This window comes from Numenius arquata, chromosome 6 (genome assembly GCF_964106895.1).
Source record: "Numenius arquata chromosome 6, bNumArq3.hap1.1, whole genome shotgun sequence".
Taxonomy (NCBI): domain Eukaryota; kingdom Metazoa; phylum Chordata; class Aves; order Charadriiformes; family Scolopacidae; genus Numenius; species Numenius arquata.
The window spans coordinates 54,817,899-54,838,718 of NC_133581.1; the positions used below are offsets into that span (position 1 = coordinate 54,817,899).

General features: G+C 36.4%; 1 protein-coding gene across 5 annotated transcripts in view; it reads left to right on the top strand.

Annotated features, from left to right (window-relative positions):
• The window catches only part of NPAS3 (neuronal PAS domain protein 3), a 607,981-nt gene that overhangs the window by 406,171 nt on the left and 180,990 nt on the right, over nt 1–20,820 (top strand). For all 5 annotated transcript variants that reach the window (XM_074149299.1, XM_074149300.1, XM_074149301.1 and 2 more), the window contains one exon: nt 17,277–17,366. In XM_074149299.1, the coding sequence (XP_074005400.1) occupies nt 17,277–17,366 (90 nt within the window). The remainder of the gene's footprint in view (nt 1–17,276; nt 17,367–20,820) is intronic.

Consider the following 20,820-nt stretch of genomic DNA (forward strand, 5'->3'; position numbering starts at 1 on the left):
AAAAGGGCTGGTGTTGTCTGTTATAGTGTTATCTATGAAGGAAACTTAAGGCATTTAAACATTTCAATAGCAACTCACCCAATGAACAAAGAAATGAAGAAGGGCTTTTCTAGTCTTCTGACATTAGACTTTGAGCCTTCCAGAAGGCTACAGTGACCAGTGCCTCCAAACATTGGGTTTTCAGGTAGCTTTTTTAGAATTTCTGAGAGGTAATTTGTGCAGAATAAAAGGACTTAAAAAACATAAGCATTTCAAAATAGTAATTCCAATTAGTTATATTCATTTTTACCAGCCCTGCAGCTCAGACCAAATGAAAGATTAAATAACAGTCTTACTGATCAGATTTAAGTAGTTTGAAAAACGATGCTTCTGCACTGAAATTTTAAAAAATGTGTTGAGCAGTCACTTGTCCAAATTCCATGGCAAAACTAAGCTCACGCCCCTTTTTGTTCCCTGTGGAGCTCAGAGTAGGTGCTGGATTGGCAGCCTGAAAAAGATTGTCTGCTACTGAACCATATGAAAGAAAGGTCTTGGTGTCATGTGTCCCAGTCTTGACCCGAAGAAAAGGATAAGCTTCATGTAAGTCCTTGCCTAGTCTTTTGATGGAGAGAACCAATAAGGTTGCAGTTGTAATTGGGATGTGTTTGCTGGAATCACAATACCAAGGCCAAACAGCAGTTACAGGCAGGTGACAAACCTTCAGCCTTCTAAAGGTGAGAAATGAATGCCTGTATGTAGTTCATAAAGTATTTTTAAAGGGCATATTGCTTTTAGGAGGAAAGTAACTGCAGTGGGACCAATTGTTGATGTAGACCTTACTCACAGGGCCTTGAAAGACAGGCCCTGAAAAGCAGTGTTTATTTAAATACTGCAGCTGGACACACACTAGAAGTCATAGTGAGGCTACTTAGTGGAATTTGTTTTCAGGTTTTTGTTCAAATTCAAAATGTTGCATGTTTTTCAGAAATGGATATTTCTCTTTAAACTCGAATATGCTGCCTGCATTCACAGTCTCACACACGCACACACATATTTCATTTTTTTTCTCAGGACGCTGCGTGAGCCATTCATTACTGACTTGTTCCTTCTATTTGAAAGAATATCTGCCCACACAGTTAAGAAACAATTGTCTGTAGGCTTCATCCTCTTCATGCAGAAGTGTGTGGGTGAGGAGTATTTAACCTGGTTGTAAACTCAAGGAAATAGCTCTCAATTCCCTCACCACTGGATATGGATTCAGGAAAAGTGTTAAAATTAAAGAGAAAATAAGAGTTTCCCACTTGAGAGGGACAAGGGAATGTGGTGAATTCCCAAGATTATTGGTGTGTTTGTGCTGTTTCTCCCATCTTCCATATTAAGCATGATTTGTGTCCATTTGGCAGAGACTTTGTCCGATCATGCCGCTTGCTAACAACTATTGTAGCTGGACTCTGAGTTGTGCTAAGTTTTGGAAGACTGATTACTCTTACTGTAAATGGGTACATAGCTTTCAGTCCCCTTTGCACACATCAAACTCCCTAAGGACAGGCCATGTATGCCTTTCAAAACCCATGTTGCAAATAATGTAAAGCAAATTGTTAGCAGCTTTGTGGTAAAGGAGAATATTTCTTCCTGGTAGTTTTTCCTCTCTGCTTCATGCTCTTTCTCTGCATATGAGGGTGGCAGAGCATAAGCTTACAGATAATTGAGCTTGCTGCTTGTTTCCTGAAGAGCTCCCACAAACATGTTTTTAAATCCTTGAATTTGGGTCATTGGCCATGAAGTTGCATATATTTGTCTAATGTGTATCACTTCTTTCCAACTACACTTACCAATTTTTCTCTCCAGAGTGAAATTCATCCAGTGTTTTGTGTTTGCTATAAATACACATCTCAGCTGTATTTCTATCCTTTGTGTCAACATTAAAATTCCCTTGTTCTATGTTTAGCTTGAATAATTACCAAACCATTTGCAATTAGAACTCTAGGATATGACCTCACACTGATTTATTCCTTCGATTCTTTCTGTATTTAATACATTTCAGATACTGAAAATACCAAATCTTTGTCCTTTTATTTTGATGTTTATCAGTAATGGAAACATTCCAAAACAATCAGCCAAATACCTATGCTTTGTTCATTTATTGCCTTCTCTGAAGATAAATTGACTGTACTCAACTCTCTTCAGCATTTTTCTTCACCTAGATATTATTGCCTTGTGCAGCCACCCCAAGGTGACTGTTATCACTTAATTAAATCCTTGCACGCTGGGAAGAAAAAACAACATTGTTCGTTCATAACCCCAAGGAGGTGGTTTTTTTTCCTTTAAGCCACTAAGCTTTTTCCCTGTTTTATTAACTTATTCCTGGCTACAACAAGACATACTTTGTTGATGAGCAAAAGGTTGTATTAGCTTTTTATTTTCTGGGTAAACTTATCTTTTCTCTGGGAAAAAAATGTGGGCATTACAACAAAGAAAAAAAATGGGATCTCTCCAAACCCTGCAATTCTAGTAAAGGTCTGTGTAAACATCAAGCTAGTAAAGAGAAACAGGGGAGTAGCAGGAAGGAAATGAGAAAATAAAATGCAAACATAAAATTGGAACAAGACAAAAAAAGTAAGATGACGTGTATATACACAGAGAAACTACTGCAGTGCTAAGGGAAAATTGGCATAAGGAATAGCATTTTTGAAGAGAAAAATATATCAGGGCTCTTTATGTTACTGTCTAGGGCAGCATCTTTTTATTAGCCTCTTGGTTAATGTCCTTTCTCTGCCTATTGATTTTAGACTACATAACACTGTGCTCTTGCTTTTACCTTTGCATTTTTTTTCCATAGTGCACAATCCTGCTTGAAAACTGTAAGAGGAAATATTGCAGATGAGCAGTGAATATGTGAGACCTGTGATTTGCTTTTATGTTGTTTTAAGCACAGTACTTCATATGTGAAAGTTCACTTGAAGCAGAGTTGCCAGAATATGCACAATGGTTTCGCTGCCTTTTTGCTCATTTCTAGTCCATTAAACAAAGGACCAGAAAATAGGTTTATCTGCTTTAAAATTTGGGCTCAAGCAACCATATGTATTTGTTCATGATGCTAAATCCTTTTGTTACCTGCTGTGTTCAACAAGCATTTACAAATAGTAAATGCTATTTAAAGCTGTAATATTCGCAAGAGCAGTTTATGCTGTGATATCATTTGTACGAGAAGCATAACATTTAGTATGTAATAGAAAAGAGCTTTTAAGTAGTTGGATAATTGTGATTTTTGAAATATTACTACTTGTAATGTGTAGACTATAATTATTGTAGCTCATAGACAGTACTATAAATTTGTATGTGAACTGCAAGGTATTGATAGATTTGTACGGTTTTGCTCCAAATCCAGCATGTCTGTAGTGTGTATCAGTAGTTAACCTCTGGAAATTCCCTGTTCATGATAAAGTTTCAGCCTAAAGTCTGGGATTTCTTTTTTTTCTGTGCATTTAAATTCTTTTCTGTACCTTTCCAGATCAAATCATTAATTTTACAATGTTTATGCAGCTTAAATTTCTTTCTTCTTTAGCAATAACAAAAATCTTTCAGTTTACCTTCACAGATTCTAGAAATGCTTTCCGAACTGTGTGCAATGGATCTGCCATCCACAGTGATTTAAATTATACTGTGTGTTTTAGTCTAATCTATTTTAACTTTGAGGCCTATAGACTATAGATCTGTCTGCACATCTTAATGAACATATCGCAAAGGTATCTGAAGCCTCTTTTATTTGAAATAAAGGGAATAACAAATTTATCAGTTATCAAGATTTTAGGTTTGGTTAGTTTTGGTTTGGTTTCCGATCACTGTTAGAGAGTGGTTTAGGAAAAACTAATTCTGCACTGAATTAAATTTCGGTGTCAAATGGGTGAGATTTCTCAGAAGGCGATAGTTTTGGCATCAGTAAGAGCTTTAGGAGTCAGCTGTAAGCAGAATTTGATCTTTAAATTATGGACACTAATTTGAAATAGCTGTAGTATGTACATACTTTCTATTTACCTTACTAAACTGGTTTTGTCAGACTTTTTTCCTTTTTTTGTGTGCTCCTAATCAGAAAGTCTAGTTCTACATCTGTTGTATTATATGATTTTTCATCAATAATTTTAATACTAGTTTGTGGTATTGGTGGGTGGCATAGTGACTTCATTGCAGGATTGGGAAATGGCACAGGAAGCTTGTGAGGGAGAATTTTATTCCAACAGCGCTTAGCTAGAATTATATGGCAAGTTATATTGTGGTTTCAAACAAGGATGTCCATCTTTTAGGGTCAAAAAGCATTCTGAATTTCTAAGTATTCTGGTGTGTTTATTTTATTTTCTGTTAAAAACTTAATTTAGAAATAAATACAGTCTTAAGTACCATTGGAAATCACCTCTAGCAAGTTGAATTGTAATCCTGCTAAGGATAGCACTAGATTTTAAACCCTAGTCAGAACTCAGACATTCTTCTCGGATGTGGAAAACATTTGGTTATATTTCTGTTGCAGTTATTTTGTGTGTGTGTGCTTCTGCTCTTTCCCATCTGGTTTCAAACCAGAATCAGGAAAGGACTGATAAAACACTATTTCTTTTTCACTATAGTGACTGAAAACAGATTGAAGAAATTCAGATAAATGTCGGAACTCGTTAAAGCATGACCACTTAAATTTATTTATTTTAAGTTGGAAGGGTTGCTGCCAATTAAAATGGCAAATTTACATGCAGAAGTCTATCTATGCTGCTTTCTGTGTTGTGCATCAGGCACCATGTTCATTTGGGCATGGTAACAGAACAGAATCTGAACTGGAAAGACATGCACATAGCGGCATAAAAAGCACTAATAGCATCTGGTTGCCTATTTGATAGGACAAGGGGTAATAGTTTTAAATAAAAAAGGAGGTAGATTTGAACTGGATGTAAGGAAGAAATTTTTACAGTAAGGGTGGTGAAACGGTGGAACAGGTTGCCCATAGAGGTTGTAGATGCCCCATCCCTGGAAACATTCAAGGTCAGGGTGGAGGGGACTCTGAGCAACCTGATCTAGTTGAAGATGGCCCCTCATTGTAGGGGGGTAAGACTAGATGGCCTTTAAGGGTCCCTTCCAACCCAAACTATTCTATGATTCTATTTGATTTTGGCTTAAGTAGCTTTTGGTGGTTCTGAGGACAGGAAAATGGTACTAACATTTGGCAAGAGGGGGAGTTTTCTTTCATCAGTTCCATTGATGAAGGCAGTTTTACCACAGTCATCTTCGGGAGAGACTTTAACCTTCAGGTCTGTTACAAATTGGAATGAAACGGATAGTAACAGGGCAGAGCAATCATGTCAGTTCCTACTTGGGACACAGGATACAACACATAGATTGTTGACACGTGCAATAAATAGCATTAGGGTTGGTGGTGTCAAGACTTATTTGGGGCTCTTTAGATTATGTGGCATATGGATTATTGACACAACCGACAGCTACTGTACTCTGCAGTGTCAAGGAAATCTTGAGCACCCTTTGATGAGCAGGTTATTGATACTTTCTGCTGCAGCTGCTCCAGGGGACCCCTTAAGGGCATATAATGATAGTCTGGCTGCACACTAAAACTCTGTGGTAAAAATACGGAAGAACGTTTTCATGTGGTTACTGTGAAACTGCCTTTAAAAGGAAAAAAAAACCCCACATATTCTTGGTTGAAACCTTGTGTTTCTGGCTCAGCTGGTGCTATATGGACAGATCATAACCTACTCACCCCTCCCCACACTAGAAATTAGGATTTTATTGTGGAAATACAAACAGACCCTTAATTATCACAGCAGTCAGAGGTGCTGCTATAATATATTAGCTTGTATTTAAAAAAGAATATAAACCTGTTTCACTGAAAGAGCTGCTCTGTGCTGTTGATATGCTTGAATTTATGCAATGAGCTGGTAAACAGCAATACTTATCTTTACCTATGCAGGCATTGGAGGTGAACTCAGAAAAAAAAAAAAGAAAAAGAAGAAAAGAAGGAAGGAAGCAAGGGAGGGAGAAAGGGAGGGAGAAATGCAGTATTTTCTCACAGCCTAGGGTGAGATTAGAGACCTGTCAATGGTAGAGCTACCTGCTGTCTTCTCACCTGGTCTCATATTCCAGCTGTGAAACAGAAGTGGAAGGTCAGCATAGCAATGGTGTTTTGTAGTGGCAAACTGAGTTGATTTCTTGAAATCATTCAGGACCAGACCTCCAATTCTGTCAGGATAACTGATTTTCTCATAAACGTGCATTCCCCACTTTTGTGTGAAATGTATTTCTGGAGTGAGGCACTGTAACCTCAAAACCCTTGAAGGAAGTACTGCAACCCATCATAGAGATATCAACTTTCCTGTGTGGAATGCAGAAGTAGTTGATAACTACTTAAGGGGAAGATTTTGAAATATTTCTATTAGTAATGAGGTCTCTAACTTGTTTCAGGAAGTTAATTGTTTGTTTTTCTGTTAGTCCCACATATTTGCAGTACTTCCATGCTCCCCGCTCTTAACTGCACAGGTGAGTGAATGGAAACCAGTTCTTCTGTGGGTACTAGAATAGCACAGCATAGTTTTCTGTAGATTTCCATCTTGTCTTCTGTTGACTTTTCTGTCTGAGACAGGGCAGTCTGGCTGAGGCTTTTTCAGTGCTCAGGGCATTTGTAAGGTCTCTACTATGTGTTGTCTAATGCTATAGGAACTCATAGTCCAGCTTTTACTGCTGCAAAGGCTCTCAAAGAGTCTTTCCGTTATCAGTCTGTTTTCACCAAACCTGTAGGAATTTCACTGAGACCTCTGCCTGCTGTCGAATCTAGTGAAAACTAGCCATGGATTGGAATGCTGTTAGTAGAAGAGACAGACAAAGACATGCAGAGTAGAGGAAACTAATTTCAAAGTTGGAAGAACCACATCACAATGCAGACCTCAAAGGGTTACAGATAGTTTTGCGAGTTTGTTTTTTGGTGTGGTTTTTTTTTTCCATCCCGCTGTAAACCTAACCTCTAGTAACTAGCAGGTTCTGATTCATGCCATTCAAGATTCTTCTTGTTTCAAGGGTCACAGGACTAAGGAGGCAAGTGGCAGTAACAGTTCTGAAGGCTTTTGCGTACTGGTCTTTTCTGGAAAAATGAACAGCTGCTTTAATTTAATCCAGCTGCATATGGATCCTAGAAGACTTCAGAGTGGACATCTGTAGAACTGCTCCGCACTCCCATAGGTGGAGAAAGAATTGGTATAGCAAAAGGTTCTCCTGCATTAGTACAAGGATTAATGACAGCTGGAGGAATTTTCAGCTGATTAGGACCAGGTTCTGTCTTTTTTGCATTATAACACGGGATAAGAGACTGATGATAAGAACACAGATTTTCATTTTTTACCATGTATCTGCTAAAGGTTACAGTTAGAAATGGCACTGGATTGAATGGACTTTGGATTTGTTCTTAATATTTTGTGTTCTTAGTATCTCTATATTCCATTTTCTATAAAGTATTCTCAACATGTTCTTCTTTCAAGAAAAGTATAAATCAGAATGATATGCTAGGCAAAGAACTCAACTCAATTTCTCATTCAAATCTATTTTGGTTGTCTGTATTGCCATATAATAGATTAAATATGCTAAACATAAGCCCCTCATCCTGTTCTTCCCGGAGCACAGCCTCTCTGCTTCATATGTATGAAATTGTGTGATGCAAGTGAGAACACATGTAGTCAGTTCTGGGCTAGAGGTCTAATTCTAGCAAGCCAATTGTCAGGATCAATCACCAAAGCATGTGAGTACCTACTAAGTGCAGATGTTATTTTAAGAGTGCAATTAACTCTGTATCACAAATTCTTCCCTATAATTTTTTCACCTAGATTTTTTGGGCAGCAGACATTTAGATACCTTTATCTGTTTGCTTTCACATAGTGTCAGATTTTGTAGTTTGAAAGAAAAATGAACCAAACATGCAGATATACAATGAATACAAGATCAGTTTGAATGGAGCTTATGTAAACTGAAATATTGATACATAACACAAAAGGGCTTTAAACTTGCACCTTTGGTAACAATAACAGGATGAGGGGACAAGATAGGACGGGGGTTAATGGTTTTAAATTGAAAGAGGGGAGATTTAGATCAGATACTAGAAAGAAATTCTTTACTGTGAGGGTGGTGAAGCACTGGAACAAGTTGCCCAGAGAAGTTGTGGATGCCCCATCCCTGGAGGTGTTCAATACCAGGCTGGGTGGGGCTTTGAGCAACCTGGTCGAGTGGGAGATGTCCCTGCCCATGGCAGGGGGGTTCGAACTAGATGATCTTTAAGGTCCCTTCCAACTCTAACCATTCTATGATTCTGCGATTCTATGGTTCACAGCAATACTTACTGCTCCCACTATCGGTTGTGCTTGTATAGATGCTTCTACCTGCACAGTGTTCTGGTCAGAACAGGTTCCTACAATCTCTTGCTGTGTGGTCTGAGGTGCAGGTCTGGGGACTCAGCCCTCATTCTGTCAACTCTCACTATTTATCATAGCTTCTGCTACTGCGTCAGCTCACTCTTTCAGTTTTGCCACTTATGGTAGTAAACGTTATGCAGGTGCACACAGTGTCAAGTCTTTTGCTCAGGGCAGCACCTCTCTGTGCACAAATGCATATGTGATTGGAATATTTGTACCACCGAAGGGCAGAAACCACTTGGTATTCAAATCCTATGTATCCAAAGCAAAGCCAGTCCACAGCCAGGTATACACTTAATCCTGACCCGAAGCAATCACATTCTCAGGGTAAGAGATATATAATGTAATCTCTGTATGATAAGGCTCATCCTAAATAGATATAGTTGATTGTATTAGATGGCATGCAGTTACTGGTATCACATTCTGCTGTCCAAACAGTCTGGAAACAACCCTAGGAATCCTATATAATTGAAGGGTAGAAACTCATCAGGAATTGGCATCATAAAGATGAAAGGTCAGTGCTTTAATACACAACTCCCACAAAATTGAATTTTAATTAAGTGCGACAGTGTTGAGTCCCTCCCTCAGGAGTCCTTTTTCTCCCTTTTTCTTTACACTAATATATATAGCCCTCCTCTCAAAAAGAGAATAGCGAAGACGGTATAAATATTCTGCCTAGTAAGATTTTAACTTCAGCGGCTTTCAACAGTGGTTAGTATAGCATGTACTAATGTAAATCAGTGTTTTGTTTTAGTAATGAATCATTTTTGCAGAAGAATGGACAATGAAAAATAGCATTTTTCAATGAGAACAGCAGTTTTTAATCTTTTTGTGTGTGTATGTGTGTACCAGTGGATCCCAAAAATTGTCCATTGGTGGTTTATATACTGTGTTGTGAATTTAAGTCTACAGACAGTAAGCTTACTTTTTTCAGTTACCTTTCACAGCCTCTTTAAACAGCTCAGGTTGAAGTTGTTGTGAATGAATAGTTCAGATTGTCCAGACTGTTGAATAGTTAAGTTTTCAGTTTGAATAGTTCAGGCTGAAATCAGTCAGATGGAAGACCACAGACTGGAAACCACTGATACGGACACAGGGAATGTACAATTTACTGAATGTCTTCTTGCAATAAAACTGTCTGTGTGTCATGTCAAAGATTACTGTATCACTTACCATTTTCCACTTGTTCCAAAAGAAGGAAAGAAAGGAAACTCATACTTCTATCTCTCGCTAGTGGGTACTACTCACCTTCTAAAATATTTTACTCAAGAGAGGTTTCCTCACCGTCTCTGAAAAACAATCCAAATGCTTCAAGTTGTAGCAGGTCATCAGACAGTTAAAAGCTTAATTCCATGGAAGCCTAACATGTAAGTTAAAATAACTTGCACAGCCAGCTGACTTCAGCAGTGCTAGCGCTGTGCTGGGTAAAGCATCAAACCACTTCTAACAAATAGTTTAATTCCCTCAATGCACATCAGTATGTCTTCTACATGAAAACCTGCATGAAGAATTTCAGCAGTTCAGCTCAGCAATTTAGATCAGTTAATCAAAACAGAAGCATAGTAATGAGCAGAGATGTAGAGGATATAGCAAAACAGTGCAAGTACTTGTCCAAAAAAATTTCACAGTGATAATTAAAGATCATCTGGCTTCTATCATGTTACTCAGTTTTGTTGTTCTTATCTGTATTTTGGCACTGATACAGTCATCTGCATGTTATATGAGCAGGTTTGCCAAAAAATAAAATAAAATAAAATAAATTATCCTGTGATAAACTGGGTGCAGAATAAGTGCAAGCTCTCTGTCCTGGATTTTTTTTTTTTTCATATTAGTAAGCCTCACTATTTCTCTCTTCTAATAGCCTTGCAATATAACCCAAGGATATTTTTTTTCCCATACTGTGATGCCAACTTCTCAGCAAGTCTAATAGCTTTCATGGTGCAGTTTCCTCTATGCAGTCAGGATGGTTTGGGATTTTGCAGCATTGTAGAATGGCCTTCTAGAAAAAAATCAAATTGCTATCTACAGGGCAGACATCCCTAAAAGTCAGTTATTGCATTTGTATACAGAAAATTGTCAAACTCTTAATCTCTGATTTTTTTCTTGAACTCCTGTCACTTAGAGATTTGTAATCTTTCTGTGATTCTCAGGCTCATCTCTGATATATGTCAATGTATTATCAGTGAATAAACCTGGGAGTACACCTTAAGAACCTGACTGCCACCTTTAAACATTATTCTTTCCTCTAAATCTTTCTCCTCTACAGTCACCACTTTTGCAATGGTTCTGATCTGGAGCAAAATCTGTTTTTCTTAATCAAGTAGTCAATCTGCCCCTGCAACTTTTTGCTGCTTTGGTTACATAAACATACTTATTCTGTAAGTCTGGCGAAAGATGCAGCAAGGGAACCAGTAAAGTTTACTCTTCCTCCTTCGTTTCTTGGCTTCGAGCTGTAAAGCAGATCTCCTTATTATTGACACATTTATTTTTTGGCACTTCCTTGTTGTCATAAATTGCATCCCGACCACACGAGCAAAGAGCACGAAGATGACAAATTAGGAAGCTGGCATCAAAGTCCATTCTAACCACATCCTTTGAGCTTGTCCTCTTACCTCATCTTTTTTACTGTAGTTGTTTTAGTGCCAAATACATGTTGCTTTGTTGCCAAATATGTGTCATTAATTCACAAGGAGTCTATGGTCATGTAGTCATATAACCATTATGGTGGACCGTGACTGAAAAAATGGCAGTGGTATGAGAGTTGAAAATAGAGTTTTCTGTGTGTTTAATGTTGGGATTTTCACTCAGTGGTGAAAAGCTTGTAACCCAAGGAACATTGCAATAAGTTCTATGCCTTTTTATTTTACTTGGGCTTTTGTTTTGTTTTGTTTTCTGCAAGGGATTAAAAAGACTGTGGAGGAGGAATAAAGATTTTAGAGATTTTTGTAAGTCTGTAGATGATCAAACTTTAGTTGCTCATTTTTATTCATGTATATCAAATACACCCAATGTAAAATCCTGTTTCCAAGAATAATATTCCAATTGTCTTGTAGTACTTAACTGTGAAAGTCCAAGGTCAGATTTTCCACCTAAGAAGTTATGCTGTTGTATGTTTGTTGGTGTTGCTGGAGGATATTGCTCTGATATCTTAATAGTGAGAGCACAGTAGATGGGCATTGAGGCTTTGAATCAGATTTCTGTTAGCCTTCGTTTATGCCTTTTATTTCATTTTAAACTCCCATCCAAGAATGGTTGCCATGTTGAAATGAAACTTACTTTTTTGTTGCTCTCTTTAGTAAATCATGTTTTATAAGCCATGCTGTAACACAATAAATAATTTATGCAATGATATGTTTATTATGAGAGGGACTATTTGCTTTCGTAAATGTCAAATGCATCCAATACTGCCTCTCTTTAAAAAAAAAACCAAAAACATTTTTCCTGTTATTGAATGTTGTATGTCTAATTGGTGAGAGGCTTTGTCCTCAAATTAATGCTCAGCTCCAGTTATAATATCATTATGTCACAACAGTGAAAAATTCTAATTAAGATGATCTGTTTGCCAGGAAAAAGTTTAGTATATCAATTAATCTGTTTTATCATGGGGGAGTATTTCCTTCCCCAGCCCCTATCTTCTGATCAGAGCCTGAATGATGAGAAAAACATCACAGATGCGTGCTGCATTGGACAAAGAACACATGCATGCATTTAAATCATGTATATCTTACTTTTTACTGATGTAATTGTGAAATATGTTCTTTTTGCATTCATAATTAGGGGGTGGAACAGATGGTGAAGGCTTAGTTTAAAATAATCTGTCATTAGAATAACCTAGCCTACTGGTAATTCTTCACTCTAACTGGAGTTTAGGTCAGGGTAACAGGGTTTTTTGCATCATTGGAATACACTAGAAAGAATTAGGGACTTCATGGATAGTATGAAATATGAGGATATTCTCCAGAAGGACACTGTAGTAAGACTTCAGTGAATTAAATTTGCCTGTAGTGGGAATATGCAAAAATGGCGAGGACAAAATTCCTCTGACAAATATAAATCCGTTTAGTACGATGCATTATACATTACTGCATATTCGGTCAAAGTGGTACAGTAGGTTTCATATCCTGAGAGGAAATAACCTCACTATTCTACAAATACTGTAAGAGGCACTTAGTATTTTGGGTTAAAAACGTGCACTTTACATTTTCATATTATTCTGATGTCAGAGGATATAAATTATAATTATTGGCATTATTATGCAGAGGTGCTGTAGCTAGTGACTTTTACATCTGAGTCTCACTTCCTTCATGTCTACCACATTGACTTGCTGGTATGTGACAAAGGAAATCTTATATCAGTCCTGTGTGGCTGGTTTGGAACAGTTTTCAGGAATAAGAAAACTGGCTCAGTAAATCAGATACTTGGATGACTATAAAGCATTATTTTTGTGTTTCCTCTAAGATTTCATTCTCTAACAGCTTTGAAGAAAGCATATAGATTTCAGCATGGTATTATGATAAATCTTTTCGAGGAGGGGCAAGCATTAACATTTGTGTCAGTTCTTTTTCATCTTAATCCAACCTTGGTTAATAATCAGAAAATTCTACATAGTGGGTAAGAAGATGTAATTAACCCTTTGACCCTAGAATCTTAATTGGCGCCTGTTGAAAACAGTGGGGCAGTTGAAAAAAAAAAAATATTAAAAAGTAGCCTGTGGTGATTGAAACAGCATAATACATAATGGTTTTCTGAAATCAAAAGTACTAGGGAACTTCAGCTTTAATCACATTGTGCATAAAAAACAGTAAGTGTAGGTTTAAACAAGAGGTTGCCAGTCTTCCTTAAATTGGATTGTGCTCAAAATTCTCATTTGGGGTCACCCTGACCCTTTTTCAGCTGCCACACTAGATGGGATAGGACTGAGTTTATGACAGTCAACTTCTTTTATAAAAATAAAAAAGAAATTAACTCAAGAATATTTTCCCAACAGAAGGCACTCAGCCTTTATATTCACAGCCTTGCTTCAATGAAAATAGGACATTTTATGAAAAAGCAGTTACCTTTGCAGGCCCTATTTATATTATAGTTGGTCATAACTGTGGAACATCTGAAACAGGAGTCCTACCTGCTGTTGAACTACAGTGAAACTGTTCAGAAATTCTGGCTGGAAATTACATTGTGGCACTCATTTAGAAAGAGAGATTTGAAAGCTGACTAAATCCAGTACCCTTTTCACATTTATTGTGTCCTTCCAGAGATTTCTCATTAAAACAAATTGTTTGTAAACAGGTAGTATACAATGGTATCAAATACTCTTTTTCAGTATATAACGTAACCTCTGTTGTGTTGCCTGCCACCTTCTCTGAAGTCTGCTGCTCTCTTGGCATGCACAAAGGACATACGCTTTATGAAAAATTGAAAAATTTCAACACGCATTACTTAAATAATAAATATTCATAAATAATACCTATGAATAACGAATGAGACAGTCCTTCAGAACTGCTGTTTGACCTGTACAAGGAACAACAACATTGTCACAAAAGTGGTGCATCTCAGCCCTTTCGTACTGGTGGGAGGAATTGCCTTGCACTGGAAGGTGGCTACTTCTTCCCCTATTTTTATTGTTATTTTAGGACTTGAGCTTACTTCCTGGGGCCTTTGTTCTAATGTCTTTGTATTTTGGGCATGGAAATAGTTAGCTGTTCCATTAGCTATTAATCTGTGGCTTTTTCAAAATATGAACTTTCTGATTTTGCTCTATTAAACAAAATGCTGGATTTGGTCAGTATTTGTACCCATGCATAACTTTAGAGAGGAGGGAAAGGAAATGGAGAAAGAAGAACTGATCAGTACTTAGTGTCTCGCTTAACATAATGAACCAATTTTACAGCAAGGGAAATGACTAATCATGCAAGAAGCCAGAAGAGTTGTGGGTATGCTACATTGGCTCTGCCAGTCCATCAGCGGTGCCTCCTTACTATCTACCTTGTAAAACTAGGCGGCAAAAGTCAGGAAGAGTGTCCCAAAAAGAAAGAGAGGAAAAGGATAAAGAATTTAAACTGTTTAACTGAAAGGAGAGGATCAGAGTCAATGGCATGGAAAAGTAGCAAGCAGTTAAGATGTCTAACACTTCTCACGTTAATACCCTTCCTCGTTGCTGATCTTTGCAAACTTTAGCCACAAAGGTTGAAATTTCTTGGTACAGTTGCGTCGACCAGGTAGTTTTATTTGTTTATATTTTTCCAGCAAAACAGCCAATTCCAAGACAACACTAAGGAAAACTTTTATGCCTAATCAGAACTAAAAGCTTTCTTCAAACTTTTGTTTCATTATGAAGCCTGAATTCCTAAATAGATGATGTGTGGAAAAGAAGTAGGAAAGCCATCAGTGACTCAGAGAATTATTTTTTGCTCAGTCCAGATATGCCAGGTAATTATACAGTAACGCAGTGTATTAAACAGAACAGATCATAAAGATGCTCCAACTGTATGTAACTTGAGTAAAAGAACAAGGAGAGCACATTAAAAACCTATATATATAAAAAGCTGAGAAGAGGAAAGTGTTTTTTATATGATACACGGATAACTTGTGAAACTTCTTTCCTCAAGATATCATTGAGCCAAGAATATAACAGGATTCAAAAAAAACAAACAAACAAAAAAAAAAAAAAACAAAACCCAAAAGGTCTTGAGCACACTAGTTATAAAAAATAATTATAAGGAATATCAGATATCATTGTCACGCCAACTAGTAACAACCTGAGCTTAGAAAGAAGCTTCTAATTGGCTTGTCATTACCTACATAACCATAATGGATATTTCAAACACTGGTCTGAAGCACCTAGGTACACACTGTCAGCCCCAGGAAAACCAGCCGCTGTAGACAGGCTGTTAGTCTGATTCAGTATGGCAATTTATTGTTGCTTGTGGAGAATGGTGTTCTAGGAAGAACATATATAGGTGGCCTGGAAATCAGGGTGACGGTTCTCTGTTTTATTTCTGTCAGAGGATTAAAATGATTTCCTCAAAGGAACATGGGACGGAGCATCAGGAAAATTTAAACCAAGACCTTTAAAGATTTACTCTTCTGATCTTTCTGTGATGGGGAAAGTGGATAGTAGCAAAAGAAATGGTACATGGTGGGGGAGATCAAATGTGTAAAGGTTTTGATTGTCCTTGTATGGGTCTAAGTCTGAACTTCAGTGCTCTAAATTTTCCACCTGTTATTGATGTTAAAATTCAAGGAACTGATGTTAATCATTTGAAAAGAAATGATGATGATTTATAAGAGGCCATAAATGGCTTGCATAATATAAACGTTTTTACATGAAGGAAATCTATGCAGATTTACATTTTTATTAATTCATAAATATAAATTAGAGTCTTTCTTTAATGCAGTGTCTTTAGTGAGGGTTTGTTTTCCAATATGTGGTTTATTCTTTTTAGAAAACACAGATTTTTGAACTAATTCCACCAGCTACTACATCAGAGAGGGGTGAACACTTGGCAAAGACAGCTTCTGACCAGCAGCATGTTAGAAATTAATCAAGAAGCAGAAGAATAAAAAAATTAAAAACCCCCAGAAATCACTGTTCTATGTTTGAAAGGGAGTGAAAAGATTGAAAAGGAGTGAAATGATTACATGACTTTGTCATCATATATCTCCATCAAATTTGTGTGCATCTCTTATTTTTTCTTTCAAAACCAGGTTGATCTGTCAAATGCTACAGTTATATTTTTACTTTACACATACTTTTATCGCAAGGGGATATTTGGGGTGGGATTTTTTGGGATTGTTTCTTGTTCATCACAACATTTGGGGTGTTTGTTATCTTAGGAGTTATTTTAGCATTTCTAATTTCTGGAATATTTTAACTTTACTTTTGCAGTGGTGAATGTTTGTTTGCCAATAATCAGCCTCATAAAAAGCATAAAAGTAAAGGTACATATAGTGTATGAAAGGCAGTTTCTTCCCAATGAAGATTTGCTTTTATTCCTAGAGGTATATTTCTGTCTTGATGTGCAGTGATTTACTCTGTGTGTCAGTTTAGAATATAGTCCTTTGTTTATTAACAGCAGTCATGTTTCAAAAGGTATGCATTAATCTGTGTAGTCGTATTTTGATTTTTGCAGTTGCAATGGAAACCACATCCAAAGACTTGAACCTGTCAAAATAAAATCTGATCTAGAGTTTTACACCAAAGGGATGAAATTCATAACATTTCTATAGACCTAAGCTGTAAACATATTTGACAGTAATCTGCTGATTGGCTTTATTTGTTGTCTCACAAAAGGAAAATGGGGGTGGTGCGGTGTGTGTGTGTGCGTGCGTGTGTGTGTAATCCTCAATTAATTAACAAATTATTGAGGTCCATAGTGGTTTGAGTGATGGTAGGATTTTATTTTCTCTTTTTCAGTTTTTGGAAGTGGAAATTTGCTGATTTGATTCTGGGAGATGGCAGAGGGTGTGGGAGAATCTTCTTATATACCATTTGATTGGGAGGTTATTTGTTTTCCTTATTTATTTCTTCCTATAAAAAATTGAATAATATTTTATTTTTCTGTATTTCTTCTGTCATGCAAATGAGATAAATTTTATACAGTATATGGCATATGTAAGCATGACAATAAATCCTTGAACTTTGGAATATACTCATATGCTGTTTGTTACTATGTAGACAGAATGTAAAGGAATTGTCTTAAGGATTCAAATTAAAAACTCTCTCATAGAAATCAGAACATCAGAACATTTTCCTCAATTTGTTCTGCAATGCCTTTATTTGAATTGATTTGTATCTGGAACTTAGAAATTTTTATTCATCTGGTCACTTTTTTTTTTTTCTTCCTTATTCTGTAGTCCCTGGATGGATTTGTATTTGCACTAAATCAAGAAGGAAAATTTTTGTACATTTCAGAAACTGTCTCCATCTATTTAGGCCTGTCCCAAGTAAGTACATCCTTTGATTCTAGAACGTAACTGTGTATGATGTGTTCTTCTGTTAATCATTCTTAAAGAAATAATAATTTAGTTTCTGTATTTTGTGTGGATTATTGAATTAATTCTTTAAAGTTGCATCTAGTTCATCCTGAGAAGTAGTTGAAAAACATATCTATCAGTATTGGACATTGAGATAAGACAAACTCATGCCTGAAAACTTTTTGCCATGAAGGATCATTATTAATTTATTGAGAACAAATGAAGTTTCTTTTCTCAGTTGTTTTGAACTTTAAACCTCTATACCTGATAGGAAAGGGACATACTAATAGTACTTCCCTTGTGTCCTATTACTGGATGTTTATGGAGTACCCTGCATTATCCAGGGAGCTGACACGATGACAGAGAGTCATTTGGAGTCAAGAAATGCTGAAAGAGACCATTAAAATGTCTTGCAGGGAGGGTTCCAACAAGGACACATTTTGCCGCTTTCACAAATGCTCACTGATATGAAAAGACAAATTTATAAAATATAATAGTTTATATATTTTTTTCATTTAATTGCTGACAACTGTTTTTCAAAGACTAAAAGGCAGGACAAAAGTGGGAGAAAAGTTGCTTGTTGATGCTTATTCCTAATCCTACAGCATTCAGAAATGTTTGGGAAGGATAGCTTCTTTCTACTTGTACTTAGAAATGCAGCAGAAAGATTTTGCATGATGATTTTCAGAGTAGGATAATCTACTTCTATTGCATTTACCCTGAGGAGAAAAAGAAAAACTGAGATAATATTTATTTCAGCTCCTTTAAATTGGGGGCCATACTGCTATGAGGAAGCAACTATTAGCACTGGTAACTGTCAGTTTTGCTGTACCCCAACAACAGTGAAATGGGAAATTCTAACATTTGGTCCAGCAAAAGACTATTTTTAAATATTAGCTGGTGAGAATACAAATAGAGGTTCATTAACTCCTCAAAGAACATGCAAGCAATTGGCTGTAATAACTTCAGTAATTGTTATTTTGTGCTGGCTTTAGAAAACCAAATGATAGAAATGGAAACAGAGCTGTTTCTATCTCATATCGGTATTCTTGTCTCTCATTAAAGTCCCTCATTTTGTAATAGACTTTAATCCCTGCCTTAATCTGTTTGGGAGTTAGTATCAAGAATCTCAAATTTTGAAATTGGTGCGCCACCATGTTGTTAATACAGTAAAGAATCGGAACTTTAATGTTTATTATTGTCTTATGCTCGTATTAATCTGTTTTATGCATAGTATCCAACGAAGTTTAATAATCCAGTAAAGAAGAAGGATGGATAATTAGTTTAAGCAGGTAAATGCTAATTAGGAAACTCCTGAAAGGCATCCATTATACACTAGCTTAAAACAAATTTTACAGCCCTGGTTAGTGGTGTAATCCAAATTCTGTCAAGGCAACTGCATTTTCTGTAATTGAGATGTGTATGTTTGCTTTGCATAACAGATGGCTCTGTATGCTTAGACTGATAGCTAGGAAAATAATAATTGCATTATTCTGGCCAAAAGAATATTAGCTCTTGGGTTTTGGCCATTTCAGTCAGTCCTCCTGCCAGCACAGCATATGCACATATATGGATTGGATTTTCAAGGAAATTGATGCATCTGGAATAGTGTGGCCATCTGAAATATCATCTGTTCAAGAAAAATTTGGCTTTAACCCTATGATGTCTCTTGTTAAAAGCATTTTCTGCCACTGTCTTTTAACTATAGAAGTTGGTAAATCTTTCTGTACTTTGAGCTTACATCATGTTGTTAAGACTTTACACTTCATCTTATCCCCATATACATTTCAAGCAAGGGTTCAGATAAATTAATCAATTGTCTTTGCATGTTAGACTATTTGATATATCAGGACAAATGTTTCCTTGCATTTACTGCTGAAAGCATTAGTGGAAAAACTACAAAAAATCAGAAGCAGGATTTTGGATTTTAATACAATAATAGATTAAATTTACTGACATCTACTAAAATATCCATGATGTTCACTGTTCTTCTGTCTTTATGGAGACATTTTGTGTTTCTCAGATCTACTGTATTTATATTTTTAATTTATTGTTCTTTTGGTATAATATTATACAGCTAGGTCTCTTAATGACAAAATAAATGCTGTAGCTAGTTGTAACTAAATCACTATTCAAAGTGTTATTTGTTACAAACAATATTAGCAAGAATAACTGTAAAACCAGAACATACTATACATGGAAATGCTACTGTTTGCACTACAACAATCTTAAAATACTTGTGAATTCTGAATTTCTGGAATGGTGTGATTTGATATATGTGGTATTGCACTCATTGCGCTGCAGGTAAACGTTGATAGGTCCCTATCCTGATACTCCCCAAGTGTATATTTATATAGAACCTGTAAGTAATTTTGCACTTCAGAAAGTCTGGATGTATGTTATAAGCATTTTTATTTGAATTATCTTCTTCAAGTGCTGACTTTGGAGTCTTACTTTCTAGTCAAATAACTTCTTAGAGACTTCATCCTTGTTTGGTTGGGTATTTTTTTTCTTTTTTAACTAGTATGCATGGAAATAATGTACAATATATTTTGTACCTGCAAAGCAAAATCTCATTTCTCTTAGCTAAAGGAAAATAGTCCTTGTACCGAATCTCAGCAGGTGAAAACAGTTTTTTGTGGAACCCAATTTTTCTCTTTTCTGAACACTGAGAGCCAGTGGTACAAAACAAATGGATGCTGATGTTCTAAGATAGCTGCAGGGCTAATAGTAAAGAAATCTGATAAAACCATATCTTGGGAGGTAGCCTGGCAATGATGATAATAAAGTTACTCCTGGCAAAAATAACGGTATATTTGAACAGTAAACAAAAATTACAATAAATACTCATTCAACATTACAATCAATGTACCTTGCATGTAGACACCCATAGATACATATATGTGTTTTGAACACTTTATCTTCCAGCTAATCTGACCAAGAATTTTAAGTTAGTTTGGCAGATGTGGATTTTAGAGCACACTGTCGAATTGCAATCAGAGCAGTTTCAGAGAACACAGATGCATTTCAAAGTAGAGAGAAAGATACAAAGTTAGCTGAAAATAATGAGTGAGAGAAGGAAGAGAATAAAAGCAACAGAAATGGGCCAAAATCTCCCAGCTATATCCTTACTCTATACAAGTTTTCATAACTGAATTATACTTGGGGCAAGCTGAAATAGTCCAACATGCTTTCCAGTATTCAGTAGTTTTAGGAACTGTAGTATTTGTTGGAAGACCCAGGCATGTTTAGAAATGTGCAATATAGAGCCAGGATTTCTTCCGAGTCAGCATGACCTGCGATGGTGTAGCTTACCCTGTTGCCAATACAAACAGCTTTTTACCCTGCACCTGTGTAGTGATGTAAAAATGTTTTATCTCCATATTTATCTATTCTCTGACCTTTTCAAGTCAGCAGGTAATTT